Raw genomic sequence first — 19732 nt, forward strand, 5'->3', positions numbered from 1 at the left:
TTTTTTTAATGAAATAATTTGTTATCCTTCTGAGTAATCGCTGATATAACGTTAACTAATATTTTTGTGTGTGTTTAAGTTACTTTGACAGACTGTTTCTGACTCGATATCGTCACATTCTGTGGCTTCTATAAAGGATTTTTATATTTATTTTTCATTTATTTTTTAGTTCCTTTGTCTTCAACATGATGCTGATGGGATGTTTGTGTTCTTTCAGGACCTGGTGGGCAGCGCTCCTCCTCAGAGGAACTGGAAGGGAATAGCTATCGCTCTGCTGGTCATCCTCATCATCTGCTCCCTGATCGTCACCTCCGTCATCCTGCTGACCCCCCGTACGTACGCAACGCACACCACACACACACACACACACACACACACACACACACACACACACACACACACACACACACACACACACCAATCAGACTGTGTACTTTAAGGGGGCTTAATCCTCTTAACGGAGGATTTTGTTTGTATGAAAAAATGTTTAATTCTGCGTCAAAAAGCAGCTTAGCGTCTTAAAAATCACTGCTCATTCATAAAAATCTCTTCTGTCCCCAAAGATTTAGAATTGACATTTTCTTTTCTGGTTCTGAGGTTTCAGAATATAACTCGTATGACGTTCAAATAAATGAGATATAGATCATGATTTCCTCTTGGTAGAGACAACCGTTGTCCAGATCTGTTCAGTTTGCGTCAGGACGCGAAGCCTGAGCTGTAACTTGAGAAATTATTTTAGTGGGATGAAGCTCAGAGACCACACACCTCTGCCAACGCTGCACAGACACCTCAGCTGATTATTGTGAAAAAAAACTGGAGGGGAAAAAAAAACCTGAGAAAACCTTGTTACTGAGATACAAGACCAAAATGTGGGAAAGGAACAACATGCAGGACGAGTTTAGTGTCAGACATGAAGAAAATTAATTTAGCAAACCCGATTGTGTTGACTTTACAAGATGCAATTTATTTTTATTTTTTTCTGACAGCCACAGATCTCATGGAGGATGTCAGTCGTCTATTTTTTAGGTTGTGGTCGTGATCGGACATTTTTGGGATTCAGACTAGACTTTAAGGTTCTAAGATTATTATTACTATCATTATCATTGTTATTATTATTATTATCATTATTGTTATTCTCAGGTAACTGAAATGTTTTGTGTCTGACCTGTTGCCCACATGGTTTCTGTTTTGGACTGTTTATTTGGTAGTTTTCAGGCTTGTTGTGACTCTTTTTTCTTTTATTTATAAGAAAAACATTCCCGGTGTCTCCCCCTCACAGGATGGGCTCTGAAGTCTGTAGTCTTGCAGGGACACTTCACTTGAAACCATATTAATTCTCCTCCTGGCAGCCGGACTGGGCCTCATCCCGCCGCGCTGGCAGCTATTTTAATTTGATAACCCTCTTTCAGCGGGGGCAGGGTTTTACAGATGACAGGGCTTCTCCGGTGTGTGATTGTATACCGGTTTTACACAGAGGCGGGGTCATCGTCTCACCGGGTAATGGGCCTTTTAATGTGTAATGCCATTCAGGCCTGTGTAATGGAGATGATTATGCAGTAATAGCTCCAGTCATTTGTCAGATTGGCACAGCGCTGGCGCTCCCCTTCGCCCGGCGTTGGAAATGAGCTCGTCTCCGTTGCTCTGCAGCGTCTTGCCAGAATTCCTCAGATTTTTTTTCCAAGTCGATAAACGCTGAACAATGTCTGACACGCTATTTACACACTCAGATCTCGGCACGCGCTCACAATGTGAAGCCTGTCAGTGAGTCTGTCAGCACGCTGTTTTCTACAGTAAAGCCAGGCTGTCAATCTGTGTGAAAACCCAGGAATTCACTTTCCGAAGCGAAAGGTGCGTGGTAGGAGACAGCTACAAGGTTGAAACATAAACAGAGCTTTCACTTTCTCACGTCCAAACTTACCGCAGCGCCCCCCCCACCCCCAACCCCTTCCCCGCCGTCGCTCCACCTGCAGTTCACCCGTCAGCTGCACGTCTCATTTGAAGTTTTGCTTCTTGAAGAAATCGGCGACCCGCCGCTGAAACATGCAGCAGGAACATGTGAAGCTGTGCTCTCAGACCAGGAGAGACACACCAGCAGCCAAACCCTTCTTTCAGCTTTCCTCTCGGTCGCCCAACCTCCACGGAGGAGACGTAGTTAGAAGATTGGATTGGATTAAGGAAGAAAAACCCAGAGATTTAGGAAATGCGCTTCTGATAGCGACGTGGTGAAAACCTCGGAGAAGCACATTGATGGAGAAGACCAAAGATTTTCCTGCATATATTTAAAACACTGAAATAAAAGAAACTAGGAAACGAGAAAAATACATTTTAGTGTGTTTCTTGTGTTTCTTTCTTTCTTTAGTTTTTTTTTTTTTTTTTTTTTTTTTTAACTACTTTTCCTTTGTTTACTTTTTTTGGACTGCTTTAGCCTTGTTTCATTTTTGGATTTCTGATTTGGCCTTGCTTATCCATTTTTGGGAGGATTTGCCTAGTTTTTGTTGAGTTTTTAGCCTTGGTTTGTTTGGCCTTGTTCCTTACCAGTTTTCTGGGACTGGTTTTGTTTTCACTTTCGTGAGTTTTCAGACTTGCTTCTGATCAGTTTTTGAACCCGTTTGCCCTCATTTCCAGTGGAGACTGGTGGTTTTTAAACTGTTCCTGCCTGGTTTTGGACCGAGTCCAGTCAGGTTGACTAGTTTGTTCTCCCTCATTTTTATTTATTTTTTCCTTGGATTTAGACTGAGTTCTAATTAGTAAGTTAGTTTCAGACATGTTTAGATGGTTTCGTATTGATCTTTACCTGTTAGGGGGGTTCCACATGAATTCCAATGTCTTTTTGACTGGTTTTCTTCTTTTTTGGATTTTAGACTGATCAACCGACTGATTTTTTTCAAGCCTCTTTAACCTGATTTCTGACAGTTTAATTTCAATTGTATCGGGTTTCTCATTGCTTTTAGTGTTTGTTTCAAATTGTATTCAGACTGCTTCTTACCTGCCCCACGTCACATTTACTCTTTCCTACAGAGTCAAACATTAATGTTAAAAATCTTGAGTATAAACACCTAAAGCTGCTTTGCTTCCCCATGTTTCCCTTTAAAAATCTTGTGACGATAGGTGATCTCTCTCTCTCTGTATATATATATGTGACATGTTTTAATGTATGTGTGTTTCTTCATCCCGACAGGTGAAGACGACAGCCTCGCCCTGAAGAAGAAAGTAACCATCGAAGATGTCTTTGGACCGGACCTTCACATCCACGACCCAGATGCTAAATGGCTCAGCGGTGAGTGAACAAATGTTTGACTCTGACATTTCCAATCCGACTTTCACATCAAAACATTTCCAGACGCATTACGACAGGCGTCACTGACGCCCATGACTCAGAATATACCAGCGGCATGAAGAGTTTTTCTCCTGTGCACAACATAAAATTCATTTTCATTTAAATAAAAACATAACCCACACATATAAAACACTGAAAAACCTTTTTTATGTGTCCTATTTCTTTCTTCACCTTTGATGCATGAACAAAAAAAAATCGAACATCTCTTCGGATTTTCATTGCAAATAAACAAACATGAAAGGTTTTTACTCTTTTTTTTTTAAAATGCTGATGAATTAAATTATGTAATGACATGTTGAATGTAAGAGCTCAAGGCCAACAGTTTCATGAAAGAACTCAGTTGTCAATATTCCACCTCACTTTATTTTTTTAGCTTCAAAAGTCAGTTTTTCTTCAGATTTTATGCTGCTGGTGGTTTTGCATAGTTTTATACTATTAATGACCCACATTTATTCTAGTTTTGGAGTGGTTTCTGGATTGTTTCAATCTATTATTGTTGATTTTGTTTTATTTCAAACTAAATTAATACAAACTAAGTAATGAGTACAAGGCAAACAATGAAAATGAAAATTGAACATGCTTGAAAAGAAGAAGGGAGAATCATAAGCTTATTCAATCCGCTCCTCTCTCCAGTCGGTATGTTTGCCTCCTGGGATTTTTCCTTTTCAACAATTCACATAATCATGAACTTTCATCAACTTAGATAACCACAAAACAAAGCAAATAAAGCAGCCAGCAAGTAAATGAACAGCTAAATATACAGACTGAAAAAATTAAAAAACACCTAGTCTTCCACCTTTTTCTTCCCTGTTTCTGTCGAAAACCATTTGTTTGTACCGCTTCATGGTTGGACTCTGCCTCAAGTTCAATCATTTTTAAGCTGTGTGCAAATTTATTATATTTTTCTGAGTTTCATCATCATGACATAAAATTATTTTCATGATCGCACATTTTTAATAAGCCGAAGATATTTTGATGGGTTAACTTTACTCTCTATTCATTACTAGGAGCACAGAGGGCTTTTGTTCTGTCTTCCTTTCTCTCACAGCTTTTATCAGACTGCATCATATACAGCAACGGGGTCGACCACACCTCATCACTAAGATAAAAGTTTCTGTCACCTCCTTGATCAGAGTTGCTCTTAGAAACTTCCTGAATCACTTTTAAGCTAAGATTCCTTGCTCGGAATTTTTAGGCTAAGTTCGGAGCTCTGAGAGGCTCTGAGAGACTCTGAGAAGCTTCATGAATAAGGGCACAGGTAAAGAGGAAGAAGTGGAGGAAGCTGCAGCATGAGAGAACACAGTGCCCCCTGCTGTCAGACAGCTGAACAACAGCACGGCGTTCAACTGTGAAATCATGTTGTTGCTTTTCCTCCTATACATTGTTTAAGTATTTCCCACTAGAGGGGGATGCAATCCTCAGCAGGTGGACATAAATCAGCACAACACCGAAGCTCACAGGTGTGCAGACAGCTTGCTCAACAAAGCTGTTCACACTCACGGCGTATACATTTGACTGCATCTGTTATTTCGGGTGTTCGCATACAGGCGCGTCGTGACCTCACATCTGTCCTTTTGTTCTGTGTCCCCCTGATTACCTGAATTATCGGGCTTATTACCATATAATTAGCTAAGTTCTTACGTTCCGTGCCCTTCACTGCGGTGATGAAAACATCCTCGACACCTGACGAAACTCCAGCAATCCATCGTGTGACATTGCATCCTGTCAGCACTGTGAATGCAATCACCTCCCGTTTGGCGCTAATGACCTCCTGATAAGAATCCCAACAGGGACGAGTGCACACTCCAGTAGTCCTCATCAATATTTCGCGCTCTTCATTCACAGCGGTGTGTAATTGATCCCCGCTGCTCTTTGATCACCGCTTGCCTCACTAGTCTTTGGACTCACCTCTGTGGTTTCTCACGCGGCCTCTGGTCCAAAGGCGAGAGATTCAACCTTCCCACAGATCTGCAGAACAAAGAGCTCCTGCTGTATGTTGGATAAATAACAGTCAATACAACACAAGTCTCCCACAGTCACTATCGATGAATCAATAAATTCAACTTAGCTGCACCTTTCGGACTGCTCAAAATGCTTCACAATACGTTGATGAATACAGGAAGAATCAATGCAAACTTATACTTAAACACCTAAAGGTTTACACATACACATGAATATTCACATGTAAACATTTACACATGGACACATGAACAGGATCATTTGGTCAGAGTCCAGACCACTGGCGTGTACGTCCTGAGCAAAAGACTCAGAACTCATGAGTCATTTTGGCGTCTCGTGATTCGTTGTCTCTATTAACTTGTTGACTGACTCTTTCCAGCTACAGCTAGCGAACTGACTGACTGACACCATGTTAATCATATTATAAATGCAGTTTTTGGAGTCACTGGATTAGTATTGTGGCAAAAGCGACAGCAATCGCAGGTGAAACTGAAACAGAAAACTATTGTAGAAATTTTGAGTGCCCAGAAAATAAGGGAAAATCAACATTTTGAAATTGGCTTCCAAGGAGGAACTTTTCTGAACCACTCCGACTCCGTGTCCGTGTGAACGGGAGAAAACCCAACTCTTCTGGGATGATGCTACTGCACACGTGCACCACTATCATCGTAATTAGTTCTTCTGCACATACGTGAGAAGATGGACAATAACAATCATGGTGGTCTCCATAGTGTCATGACTCCCAGTCCATATTCTCCTGGGACTCGTCTGTACATATGACTGTCCTTGTATTCTCATTGTTGATGTTTATAGCCTATTTTTCTCTGCGTGTGGTTTCATTACAAAAACAACCAACAGCACCAGCTCATGGTTTGCCATGCTGCATCATTCTCAGCGTTTCTGCCATTTTCTGACACGAAAACACAAAAGCAATGCGTTTTCACTTGAAATGTTCTTGTGTAAATGGGGCCTAAGATGAACTGGAAGCTGAAAAGACAAATGCGCTCACAGGGAGTCAATGAGGCACAAGTGGGACAACATGCAGGGGTAATCGGGGTGAAACACGGAGGGCGGGGCTACAGAACATCTGAGAGCAGATATCCAACACATAGAACCTGGAAGAAGATAAGTTCGCAGTTCACCTGAGAAAGTACCTGTCGGTTACAGACATACCGATCGTACCGATGCAGCAGAAGTAACTGGCTAACGGATGTGATGTGAAAGCATGTGAGAGATTTCACTCCAATTTAATTGTGAATAATGACTTGCCCCTTATTATTTAGTTCCCGTTTTGATCACATCACACCATACCCGAAACACAAGGATTGGATAAAACTGGACTCACTAGATTAAAGCATAACACCAGAATGTAGATGTTTTGGAGACTTTGTGGTCAATGAGACATATCTAATCAGTTCTTTTTTAGTTTTTGTTTTTTTTCATTTTCATAAAGCAACACACAGCATGTTTATTGCAAAAAGCTACATTTCTGAATCGTATAACGTTTAACTTGTAATACACCATGTTATTTTCAGTTTTGCTGTCTATGACAATAAAAAAGCAAAGCTGTCACTGCCTCAAGCTGCTTTTACTTATGATTGTGTTTCTGACTGTATCACAAACAAAACCACCAACTGGATAATCGTCCCCACTTTATTATGACTCACAGCTCAGATCTGATGATGAAATTGATTTGGCATAAATGGACAATTTCTTTCCTGGACTGAGTCTGCACCAACAGTAACAACTCTTTGTTTGTTTTCTCCAGTCGATGAAAAGTTGGCATCAAACTGACGCTGCACAAAATGTTTTCACTGGCAGAAACACGTGTCGGAGCGTCGACTTGGCTTAACTGTGTGCATGAGGTTGGCACTTTTCTCCTCACGTGCTGAGTATAAAGCATTTCCATTTAATCATGGTAAGACAGCAGGTTTAGGATGTCGATGAGGGAAAGTTTGGATCAGATAAGCATTTTTCTGACCCAGTTTAGAATTGTTATGAACCGATCCCAGCGAACAATGTGCGAAGGCAGGAGACTCCCTGGACAGGTCAGCTGTCCTTTGCTGGGCAATTAGGACCCGTTTCAAGTAGAAAAGCATCATTTTTAATTTTCTTTAAGAAAAGTTTCACATTTAAACGGCAACGTTTTCTAAACAATGTCTGTTTACGCAGAAATGCTGACAATTATGTACTTTTCATGTTTGGCCACTCGTGGGTGCTGTTTTCATGTTGTAAAATCACCAAGGATTGTACACAGATAACAGTATGCTGCAAATATTGAAGCTCCTTTAAACTGTCTTTCCTTGTCATTTTGGCCCACTCGGTATGGATAGGTGTAAGACATTTTGTAGTTTTTGGTGTCTGGTTATAACTCTGTTTTGTTTTTTGTTTTTGTGTGTGTGATTTGCAGACAATGAGCTGCTTTATCGTAGCAGGGACGGAGACGTCATCAGGCTTAATGTGGACACAAAGGAGCAAAGGATCATTGTGCCCAACCAGCTGTTTGTGAGTTTTTTCTTTTTTTTAAGAGGAATACTTTCAGATCAACAGATTTGAGTCTTGTTTCTAAATCAAGTATCTATTACTTCACTGTTTCTGAATTAGGGCTATGCTATTTTGACACTTTCTACAATCTAAAGTAGAAGTGAACAACTTCCAAGGTGCTTTCATGATGAACATTCCTCCTTTTTGTCTGCTGTCGAGAGTTTGTTCTTCAGAGTTTGGCTTCACACTTTGAAAACCATGTGCAGAATTAGATATGCTTGTTTCTATCCATTTTTATTTCAAGCCATAACTTCTAAAATACATGACTGTGGGGCATGAATTTTGGAGGTTAAATGCGTTTGATAATGTGGAACGTTTCCCCAAAATTTCACACATCAAATATGAAGTGCTCAAAAGTAATGATTCAGAGCAGCGTGTCATTTTGCTGAAAATAACCCATTTTTAACCGTCTTAGGACTATAATTATATCAGGCCGCCAGGACTTAATTAGGTTTTATATCTGTTGCATTGTCAAAAAGTGTGTAATGACTGAGAGCTTCTGCTGCTTTTTTCTGAAATAACTTCAACTTTCAGTATCTTAACATTTATGCCCAACCCCGTCAAGTTTTGCACTTCGGCAGTCAAATACTTTGTCGTTATTTGTCTAAAACACGATGGTCTGCTCATAGTACATGGTGTTATCAGTCACCCTTTTCCTGCCATCCAGGACAGATCCAGAGCTGCCAAATATCAAGTGTCTCCAGACCTGCAGCATGTGCTGTTTGCTTTTGACGTCAAACCGGTGAGAAAATCTACCTGGAACATTTTCTGGATCAGACCTTGACCTTCTGTGACTGTGAGACTGTTTTCTTCTACAGATGTACCGACACTCCTATGCAGCCAAGTACATTATCTACAGCCTCAATACGCAGTAAGTCTTCTAGAGAGTTCCAGATTGTGTGAGAGTGGGTCAATATTCCAGAATAGGCGAGAGCTTCATAAAGATATATATACATACATAAAAATGTATGATGTCTTTGCTCCAACCCTACGTTGGTGTCCAGGTATAATGAGAGGACAGTCTGGAGCGAGTTTTTTTTAACAGGCAAAGTTAGCGTCACAATGACTGAAATAAATAATCCAAAGTAATCAATTTACAAGTTGAAGAAAAGTAAATAAAGGATTTAAAGCCAATACACACAGCAGAGCAGAAAAAACAAGGCACAGAAAGTTTATCTTGGCTGAAAGGACTGACCTGCTTTAATTTGGTCTGAAATTTATTTGAAACTGGTCAATCCTTAAAGTGGAGTAAAGTTTAAAATTTAAAAGTAAAAATCCAGTTCATTCCCATTTTTGACACCAGTCCATTTTTTTAAAAAAAACATTAAAACCAGTTTTGTTATTTTGTTTTTTTTTAAGAAAAAACTTGAAGTCAATCTTGTTGAAAATTGAAAATTAGCCTGAAAGTGGTTTTAAAAAGTCCTGTTTGGACCAGAACAAAAGACAGACCACCACATATATTCAAATTGAAGCCAGAAATCAAATTCAAAATGTATAAAACCAAAAAAAAGGTCTAAACCCGCTTTCAAAAAACGAAAACCAAAAGGATGAGTTCCAGTACTGTTCCAAAGCCTCACAAATTTGGCTATAATATGATTTCAACTGGTTTAGTAACAGCCTGAAGCTGGTCCAAAAGGTTTTAACCGGGACAAAATCAGGCTGCAATGATGGTTGGAAAAGATTATAAGATTACAGTGGTCATCATCCTGAAACTGCTCCAACAAATCAGTTTTTCATCTTCTAAAGGGATGGAAAACTGATCCAAAACCACCACAAAAGTACTCCACAACTTACAAAGCAAGATCGAATTTCAGTCTCGAACTAGTCTAAACTAATATTTTTAGATAATACAAATAGTTTCAATAGTGTAAAAAAAAAAAAAGTAATACAAATAGTTTTATTTCGCCTTTATTTAGTGAACAGCAACCGCATCCAAGAAAACCACCAGCATCATGTTGAGGGAGCTGAAAGACAGACGATAGGAACTTATCTCCAGACTTTCCAGCAAAACTGTGCCGGTTTCTAACGATGTAATGTTTCCGTCTCCACAGGGAAACTTGGCCTCTGAATCCCCCTGAGGTGCACGAAGCCGTCCTGCAGTTTGCCGGATGGGGACCCCAAGGCCAGCAGTTGGTAAGCAGCGTGTCCCCCTCTGAGATTACTGAGCCGCCGATGATCGGCGGCTCTGATGGAAATCTGTCAGGATCAGCCCGCCCTCACACTGGAGCCATTTGTGGTTCATCACGGCAGAACAGCAAAAATCTGGCAGTAATGCGAGGTTTGTGTTGCACTGTGACCATGGCCGCACTAAAGGTTGGAGGATTGAACCCGGTTTGCTTCGACCTCCGTCAATGTCGGCCAAAACCATTTTCACTTTGTCAACGCCGACGAGCGGCCGAGAGCCACAGTGGCAGATGGCATCTCGGTGGCACCAAGCGTGGTTTTGGACAGTGTGAGGCCTCTGGGCTCTGTGTGTGTCTGTGTGTGTGGAAATCCATCTGAGATTGAGATCATTGCAGGGAGGAAATTTTGGACCCAAAATGCACCAAACAACCAGCCCAACTGTATTTAGAATGTAGTTTTCAGACAAGAAAGATTCAACACGTAATGCTAGGTTATGTGTACACATGGTTATGCAACATCAGTATAATATTCTTTCCTGTTACACACAGACACACACACACACACACACACACACACACACACACACACACACACACACACACACACACACACACACACACACACACACACACAAACACACTATGATAAATACAGAATTAATCTGTGTGGCATACTATTAAAATTCTAATGGTATAGCATTCAGTGATATTGACACAAAAAGGAGTTTTTTCAAAACACAAACACGACAAGGGTGAATTTAAAACTACAACATGTATTTTTTCGCTGAAGTTTTTCAATAATCTCAAAGATTCAAAAACCAAACAAAGTGCTAAACTTAACAAGTTGACCACTGAGGCGCAGTAGACAACAAACTGGACAGCATAGTGACTAATAACTGCCCCCTGGTGTACAAAAGTGGCATTACTCAAATACTCCACCTTTAACGCTATAAGCTACAACTTGTGAAATATGTAGGACTTTGGTCAGTTTTTCATGTTTTGTTTATTCTTACTTTAGTAACAAAGCCACATGTGTTTTCTATGTATTTTAGTTTTAGCCAACAGCTGAATTTGGGGGCCTGTTAAATCTGTAAAAACACATTATAATTGTCAATTATAACTTAATGAAAAACTAAAACATGCTGTATAATATTAGCCGAAACTTAGCTTCACCAGAAAGAAGAAGTAAAACTTTTGTATTTTTGTCAGTGAACCAGTGTTTGGGTGAATTCAATAAAAGTCTCACTGAACCAAACATGTTCAAGTTTTATTGAAGCTCAGTGGAGGTCAGCTTCATGTTTGAGCTGCATGGAAAGTAAAAGTGGTTGAAGAAGATATTCCCCATCTTTTGTTTTCATCAAACTATTTCTGCTGTAAGCATCCTGCAAAGAAGCATGTCATAGGCCTCGTATACTAAAAATTCAAGGACGAGTTTCTTTATTTGGCTTTTTGAATGAATGGGCAGTTCCCTCTAAAACTGGCATTGGGGTCAGACCCGAAGAGGAAGATGGCAAATATCTATTATAAATCCTACAAAAGAGTTCTTATTCATTTGATGTGTTCTACATTAACTACATTAACTGCTATTTTATATTTCTTGCAAAACACTGAAGTGTTTGCTGATCCCTGCCAACTCTCAGTGCTACAATGCTAAGCTTGTAGAAATAGTACTTATATATAAAACTTACGTACATTGCACAAGAGCCAGGTTACTGCTACAACACGCTGTTTTCTGCTCCGGATAGCTATTGAACAGATGTGGTTGAACAAAACCATGTCTTCCATGACCCTCAGAACTCTTATGTAAGGAACCAATTTCTCCTCTTCACATCTCTAGGCAAACTGTGAACACTTAAATGGCTGACCTGAAAAATTCCAGCCAAACCAAGAGAGCTGCAGAAATGGGGCCTTATTCTCTGCTCCTGGGATCAGTAGAGCAGCTGTAAACACATTTCTCTGAGCTTTGTTGCCTTTGGACTGCAGCTCTAATTTAATACTGTGCATTTACATCTATTTACTCTGCTGTGGCCTCTGCACCAACACAAACATTATTTCATTTACATAGTTCAGCAAAAGAAAACCACAAGTTGCCTCCTGAGAGGAACCCCATTATTTCCTCCTCTTGGTATGTGTTAAAAAACAAAGCTGTGGACTGGTCCACAAATGCACTGGATTTGTTACAAAAACGTGTTTGGATTTAGGATTTTATGTTTCAAACAATGGGTTTCTGCATGAGAGGACACATATATTCCGTTTTTGTAAAATGTCTAAGTGTAGCAGAACTTTAAAGTGATTGAAATTGTCCTCTCGAGGAAAGAGCTCATAAAACAGCAGACATTTATGGACAGAGACTTCCAGTGGCCCTGCAAAGTGTGATTTTCTATCTGTAGCGCCGTTTGAAGGACTCGCTGCTCATTTTAATGATGTGGTCTGCTCATAAATTTTCTGACTGTCGCCACAAACACAACAATGCCGAATTCCTCCTGTGAGGCTTCAAATTGCTTCTGCAGCCGCGGCCTGTTGGACCTTTTTTTTTTCCTCGGTGCCGCGGAGCCTCATTGTTGTGCAAAATCTATTAAAAACACATCAGCCTGCCACAGAACAAGTGACGTGTTGTTTTACTGCTGGTAACATGGGCTCTGTAGGGTTATCTCGAGTTTTGCTGCTGTAAAATCTCATGTTCACTCTATTAATCATCACATGAGAACAAACAGTTTCAGCTCTTGTTCGAGGCTGTTTACAACAGAACCCCTCTCATTATTTAGATTTGTTGGGAATTAAATGTACGACGAAACGGATCGATCAGCGGATTTTAGAAACACTATTTGAGTCGTAGCAACTCCAGCATGCTATTTTAAATGAGTAGAAACAGCTATGTCTAAGTTTTGAGAAGGAATTATGATAAAAGAGGACTGAGTGAAGGCGTTGGGAAGCATCAGCTCCCTTATTGTATGTTCTTTAGGCAGACAGATATACTGTATATCTGAACATTTGGTTTTGATTTCTTCGTTCACACCAGCCCTGTTTGATCCACACTTTACGGACTTTCTTAATGGACTTTTAATGGAAAGTTTCGCTTTGTTTGGAAATCTGTGAACGTTCCCCTGAACTCTGATCCAGATCAAACAAAAGAACTCTGGTTCTCTTGAAAACATCGGTCTCCGTTCATTTGCAAGTTATGTATCTGTATGAGAAGATTGACAATAACAACAATGGCGACCTTCAGAGTGTCATGACTCCCAGTTCATATTCTCCTGAGACTTGGTACTTTAATAGTTCAGAGTCACCATAATAACAATCCAACTTTGTCATCAGTCCACATGAATATCTATGTACTCCCATTGTTAATGTTTATAGCGTATTGTTTTAACTTGACACCGTTGTGTAAAGAGGCCCTAAAAGCTTGTCGTATTTTTGTTGATTGTCAAGTCATGCCATGTATAATAAAATACATGGTACTGTACGTACCATGTGGGGCCACTAGATGTTACTGCATGACTATTGTTGGTCTTAAATGTGTTGTGAAAGAAGTACTTCTTTTTAAAGCACTACAAACAAGCGATATGATTTTCCAAGGCAAAAATCAGCACAGTAAGTCTCTTTTATAAGTGATGTGGGGTCAGAAGCTTTGTTGCTTTTGTTCATGTCATGTGTTTGTCATGGAAAAATGCCTTTCTTTGAGCCTCAGAGTGCCATTTATCCAGATACCTGGTGACGTCTTTTCATTCTCAGGCTATTTAGTTTCCCTTGTTGGCTTGAAATGACTTTCTGTTGGGATTGCGGTGTTTAAATATCCAACAACCCTCAGCTGGTTCTTCACAGATTTTCTCTAGTGTAATTGCTATTCATCGTGTCATTTACTTAAAATTGCAGATTACCATTTGCATATGATAATAGTGTACCTGATTGTTCCTTTCCAGAAGCTGTTACTGTTGCTCTGTGTTTGATTTGATGAACCCACCAGGTTATTCCAGACGAATGAGATGAGTCTTTTGTCTCACTCTGACCTGGAGATGTCGGATGTTTTCACACTTTTTTGGGCTTTATTTATTTATTTATTTATTTATTTTTCCTTCACAGTCTGTGAATGTAATGATTTCCCATTAAGTTCATCACAATTGGAGTGTTTCATCGGCGCGTAAAAATGAGAGGTGTGTGTGGGAGCAAGATGTACAGTGAGAGGAAACGACTCCTGCAAAGCTCTCTCATTAAACCACCAGCAATTACTCAACTGTGACATCGCAATCAACACACACGTCCGTGCATAAACACACGCAGGCACGTGCACCCACACACACCTGTGCATGCACATATACGCACACACAAAGTGCATGCATGTGCCAGTCACAGTCATCATCACAAACGTTATGAGCTGAAAATGGCGACAGGATTAAAAACAAAAAAAAAAGAGACAGAATTTCAATTAATCTGACAAGTGGTAATGGTGTGCCTTCATTGCTTCGTAACCATCATCTGGACAAAAATACACTCAGACATACAATACAAAAAAAAGCACAAATAATAGGAACCCTGCTAGTAGAGAACTACAGGTATCTTTGATGTTTCTTCTTTCATCTCTCTTCCCTTTTGAAATAACTATCTCGCTTTTCACTTGCCCTCCCCTTTCTCTTATCTGATTCCCGTCAGGCCTGAAAAGTCACTGAGCAGCTTCATCAAGAGACTGGCACCTGCCCTGCAGTTTTCTGAGGCCATTCAGGGTCATTTTCCACTAAATGCTGCACTGCGTTCAATGCTCACAATGAGTAACCCAAGCTCACGGGATGCATGCATCTTTTTTTCGTATTTGATGTTGAAATTGCAAAGGTGCATCAAGGTTTCGAGCTTCCAGGCTGCTTCAACTGAAGGTCCATATCATATTAATTGAAATACATAGGCTTCAGAGTTCATGCAGCCCTTTGAACGCTGCCCATCCGGCCCCGTGGCGAGTTTTGAACCTCCAGCTTCCATCTTTTAATGCAGGCCTGCATTGATCTATTTTCCTCAGATGTTGATCCCACAATATAAAAATTTCATTTTCTCAACAGCAGTCTATAGATCAGAGCGAAGAAAAAAGAAAAGAAAAAGAAAGAAAAAAACACTCATGTCTGTTTTTCTGTTTCTTGCCAGTGATTTGAGGCTCAGATTTAAGTGAAGAGGCTTCAGCCAGTCTGATGTGGCCTGCACTTCAGATAAAAATCAATTCCACATTCATCTTCCTCATGCTGGCAGCACGACACAATCACCGGGGCGGGTTGACAGAAGACTTTAAGTGGCACGCACTCATCTGCCAGCAGTTCGTTTTCATTCCTTCAGGCGATGCCACAGTAGCTGCTGAGGTCCAGAAATGAAGCTCGCTTTTGTCCCGACAGCATGGGCAGCACCGTCCCCATAAGCACAGGGTGGAAGAAAGATGTGTTCATTCTCAACCAGCTCCAGGAATGAGATTAACAACAAAAAGGGTCTTCAAACTGTTATAGTGTGGACCTCAACTTGAACCGTAATTAGAAAGAATTCTTTAAAAGACTGTGTAAAGCAGGTGTTGGCTGAGACGTCATTGCTGAGTGGGCAGCTGCAGTTCTGTCTGTTTAGATGAAGTAATGTTGTAATGAAAAGATCCAGGAGGATTTGGTTTGCAGGTGTTTCCTGTAAATAGAAAATTGAGAGATACAGAAGCTGTGAAAACTGTGTATCCAGGTTTTTACTGCAGGAAAGCCAAAGTATTTGTCAGGATTACTGGTATTCTGATTTGGGAGTTTTCAGTATCATTGTGTAAAATAAAGTGACAAGACTCAGTATCGATCTGGATGTATGGTTTGTCACACTCTTCCACTGCAATGCCACTAAGCTGCTCTGTGATTGCGGGAATCCATTTTGCATGGCAGATTTCAGTTCTCTCTAAAGGTTTCAAGTTGGATTTAGGTCAGGAGTCACTCTTGGACACTTTCAGACCCTTTGATTCTTTTTCTGCCTGAAATGTCTCAGAAGTCTGTAGATTCATTGTTCCTTCAAAAGCATTTAATGACAACTGTACCAGAGGTATCAGAGTAAAGTCCTGGAAAGAAGAAACAAAGAACAGCTCTTGGGCAGTCAGGTAGGATCCAATACAAGGGAGCAACCAGGTCAAGTCCATTGCTGCAGGGGAACCAGGCAGAGTCCAGTAATTGGGACAACCAGAGAATTCCTGAAGTTGAGTACCAGAGAAAAACAGGTAGAGTACCAGGGCTCCACCAGGTAGACTCCACTACAGGGGACAACAGGTAGACTCCACCAGGTAGACTCTATTACAGTGGACAACCAGGTAGTCAGCGATGAGAACCATTCAGGTGGAGTCGACTACAAATACCAAGAGCAAGCAGATAGAGTGCAATACCAGGGGCGAGCAGCTATAATCCAATGCTAGAGGGAAGCTTGGCAGAGTCCATTGCCGCAGGCTAACCGGGTAGAATCCAGTACTGGGTACAACCAAATAGAGCCAAATATGGCAATCAATGAGGGAACAGTACCAGACAGTAACCAGCTATAGTCTAGTACCAGAGGCAGCAAAACAAAGCTGCATCTCTAAAATTCTTCACAGCATTTTACAGAATATACAGCATATTTCACTATCTCTCTTGAATATACATATTATTTCTCTGTGTGTTGTTTTTGAATATAAAACATAGCTACTTTTGTTTTTTATCCAGTACCTTTGGATATTTTATTAAATATTTTACATGTTCAGAATTTGTCCTTTTGATTGAGGCTGCTGATTGTGAAACTAAACGAGGCACCTGCTCTCTTTCTTTGTCCAGATCTTCATATTTGAAAACAACATCTACTACAGATCGACCGTGGAGAACCGAGCGATCCGCCTCGTCTCCACTGGGAAGGAGGGAGTTGTCTTCAATGGACTTGCTGATTGGCTGTATGAAGGTAAGAAGTTGTACTTGAAAACTCTCAAAGCGATGCTTATTTCCATGTTGAGAACGCTGAGGGTTCCTTTAAAGTTCTGTGCAAAAGAACAAATGTCTGGCTCATTCACCTTTAATAAAAGTGGACAAATTAAGTCAAATTGGACTTAATAATGGATTCTGAGAATATATTACAAGTCCTCAGTGAACAAGAAACATTAATGTCCCCATTAGAAAAGTCTATACTCCACTAAGAAACCTCACTACAAGATTTAAGAGGCCAGCTATGGGGATTGTCTCCGGGTCAGGCACAAGACTGTTAAAGAATTTGGACACTACCAGCGAGCATTTTAATTCCCTCTGAATTTGCTGGAAGGGCTTTAAGTCAGGAGCCAGAGGAGCTCGTCTACATTAAACTCTAAAAAGCAATTTCACCATGATCCTCAGCCGTCCTATGACGATATTCACTCATCAAGTGAAAAGTCTTTTCTCCGCTGTCTGCACAGTTTACATCTCTGCAGGATGACAACTACAGAAATGAGTCACAAATGCGAGCAGCAGTGACATGAAGAATCTTTGTGTCAACGTAGCAACATAGACTTTAATTCTGGGCGGTGGTTCTGCCCTTCTTATGAGTGCAAATAAAATTGCCCTATTTTAACTATGTAGAAAGCGGGTTGCAAGTGCATCAGAAGGTGTCTGAGGCCTGTCCTGTGATTCTAACAGCTGATCATCTGAGGGTTCAGTGTGCCACACAGTTCAAAGAGGTGGCATCAAGCTTTTCATTTGATCGTTTGTGTATTGTTAACATCAAATAACCCAGAACACACATCTCCTATTACGCTTTAATCACCGGGCTGGTGCATTGCGTTAATGAGCGCAAACCTGCCAAGCAACACAGCAGAAGTCAGGCCTGCACCAGGTGCAAGCCAGAACCAATCATCTAAAGTCTAAAAGTCCCTCTTTTTAAGTGTTTAAATACCACGACTGTAATAACCAACTGTGTCCAGCTCCATTTAGGATTTCTCGAGCTGGCTGCGTCCCACCAGCTTCACAATGACTCCATCCGCCTGCTGTTTGGAGATGTAGATGGAGATGGAGATGGAGATGGAGATGGAGATTTTTCCTGAGAGGAAAAATATACTCTTGACTTTCAGCTGCATACAGGAGACACTATCAAACTGAGGCCCAGTTTATCATTCCCAGAGTGAATTGCACCTTTCCATCATCTTTTTGTCCACTCTGTTCGAAATTTAATAATCCTGAAGGCTTAAAAATAACACAAAACATATCAAATACAAACTTAAAACACCATCCTGATTTAAATATGTTACGGTAATAGGATTGAAAAATAGGAGGAAAACCTCACCCTTCCATATACCGTAGATCTGATGAAACTTGGTCTGACGCTCTGTCTACACAGCTCCTTCACCTCGTTTATCACATGAAAGACAGTTTGTTCCACTTTGTGACATTGACAGGAATCATACATTCTGAAGGCTGTCAACTTTATCCCTAAAGACAGGCCATCATGTCCTAACAGAGACAAAGTATCTGCTGAAAGTCCGTACATTTTCTTATCTAAATTCTGCATATTTAATCTGCTTTGGGAGATAATTGATATAGATTGTTGATTCTGAGCTTAAATGTAAGCGGTAAAAGTATGTTTGGGATATGAAGGATTAATAGTTTTATATGTTACATGTCTTGACATTAAAGATGCTTAAATATTCAAATAACAAGTAGATATAAGGGTCAGAAATGAAGGAGGGAAAATGGAGATATTAGTGTTAAAGGTTAAGTGATAAAATTAGATTTTTGTGGTTTAATTTAAGGACTGACATGTATTGGATGGAGTTACAATGTGAGGAGAAAAAAGTAGATGTTCTAATTAAAATGTGGGGGGAAAATTAGGGGTTTTGCCAAGATTTTAATCACACCAAATAAATCACTCTTTAATTAATTCTAAATAAATTGATAAAAATATAATGAAGTAGGACAATTACACCAAAAGTGCATGTGGACTGAAATTATTTCAAAACAAATAGATCAAATTAAATAAATACGAATCTAATCACACCCTAGATAATGCATTTGTAATTACTTTTAAACAAATAAATTAAATTAGACTTTAATTCTCAACTTGTTTAAACGAAACTAAGAAAAAAATTGTTGTTATTTTTTTTACATCAAAATAAATTATTTGTTGGTCAATTGAAGAATGATTAATTTAATAGAAGATTCCGTTTATACCAAAACCTAATTCAGTCCAATCTCACATGAAAAGAAAAAAAATGAAAAAACCATTGTGCATTACAGATGTTTGTCTAAAAACCTGATGTTTCAGGTGTTTTGACCTCTGACCCCCAGCAGCCCCCCTCAGGCCCGGTGGGCGTTTTCCTGCATCATTTCATTTGACAGCGCTCAGCTGGCTGCGTTTCCCGCTCCAGACTTCCCACAGCTTTGTCTTTGTGTTCAGCCAATTTTAATTAATTCATGTCTGCGGAGCTGCAATCTCACTCAGCAGATGTTCAAAAGGCGGCGCGCTTGTAATTCAAAAGGAGACATTTCTCAGATTACAACATATGTGGGACAGACATCCTAATTACATACCTCTGGAATATGGCTTTGTTTACGCCGACGCAGCGCCACATTTCAGAGCAAGTCATGTTTCATCAAAGTTTTATAGGCATCTGACTTGTCAGAGGAATGGCGAGTGGTAGATTCATCCAGGAGGAATCATTGCAGGGTGGATGTTAATGGTAATGTGCCAGTTATTAGGGGAGGAAACTGCTGCATAGTCGGCTCTTATCGGTTTTTCATTAACAGGATTATTTCGTTGCTGGAGACAGAGAACACGACGTAATCCATTCTCCAAG

The 19732-nt window shown here is 40.2% G+C and overlaps 1 protein-coding gene across 1 annotated transcript in view; it reads left to right on the forward strand.

The window, feature by feature from the left end:
- LOC308114970 (A-type potassium channel modulatory protein DPP6-like) overlaps positions 1-19732 on the forward strand; it is a gene marked incomplete at both ends in the record, with an annotated part of 89289 nt that overhangs the window by 56176 nt on the left and 13381 nt on the right. The window contains 7 exons of the mRNA XM_080472245.1: positions 218-332; positions 3179-3277; positions 7707-7801; positions 8508-8582; positions 8659-8711; positions 9892-9973; positions 16755-16875. Coding sequence (XP_080328371.1) covers positions 218-332; positions 3179-3277; positions 7707-7801; positions 8508-8582; positions 8659-8711; positions 9892-9973; positions 16755-16875 — 640 coding nt within the window. The remainder of the gene's footprint in view (positions 1-217; positions 333-3178; positions 3278-7706; positions 7802-8507; positions 8583-8658; positions 8712-9891; positions 9974-16754; positions 16876-19732) is intronic.

Source organism: Lipophrys pholis (genome assembly GCF_963383615.2).
Source record: "Lipophrys pholis genome assembly, chromosome: 1".
Taxonomy (NCBI): Eukaryota; Metazoa; Chordata; class Actinopteri; order Blenniiformes; family Blenniidae; genus Lipophrys; species Lipophrys pholis.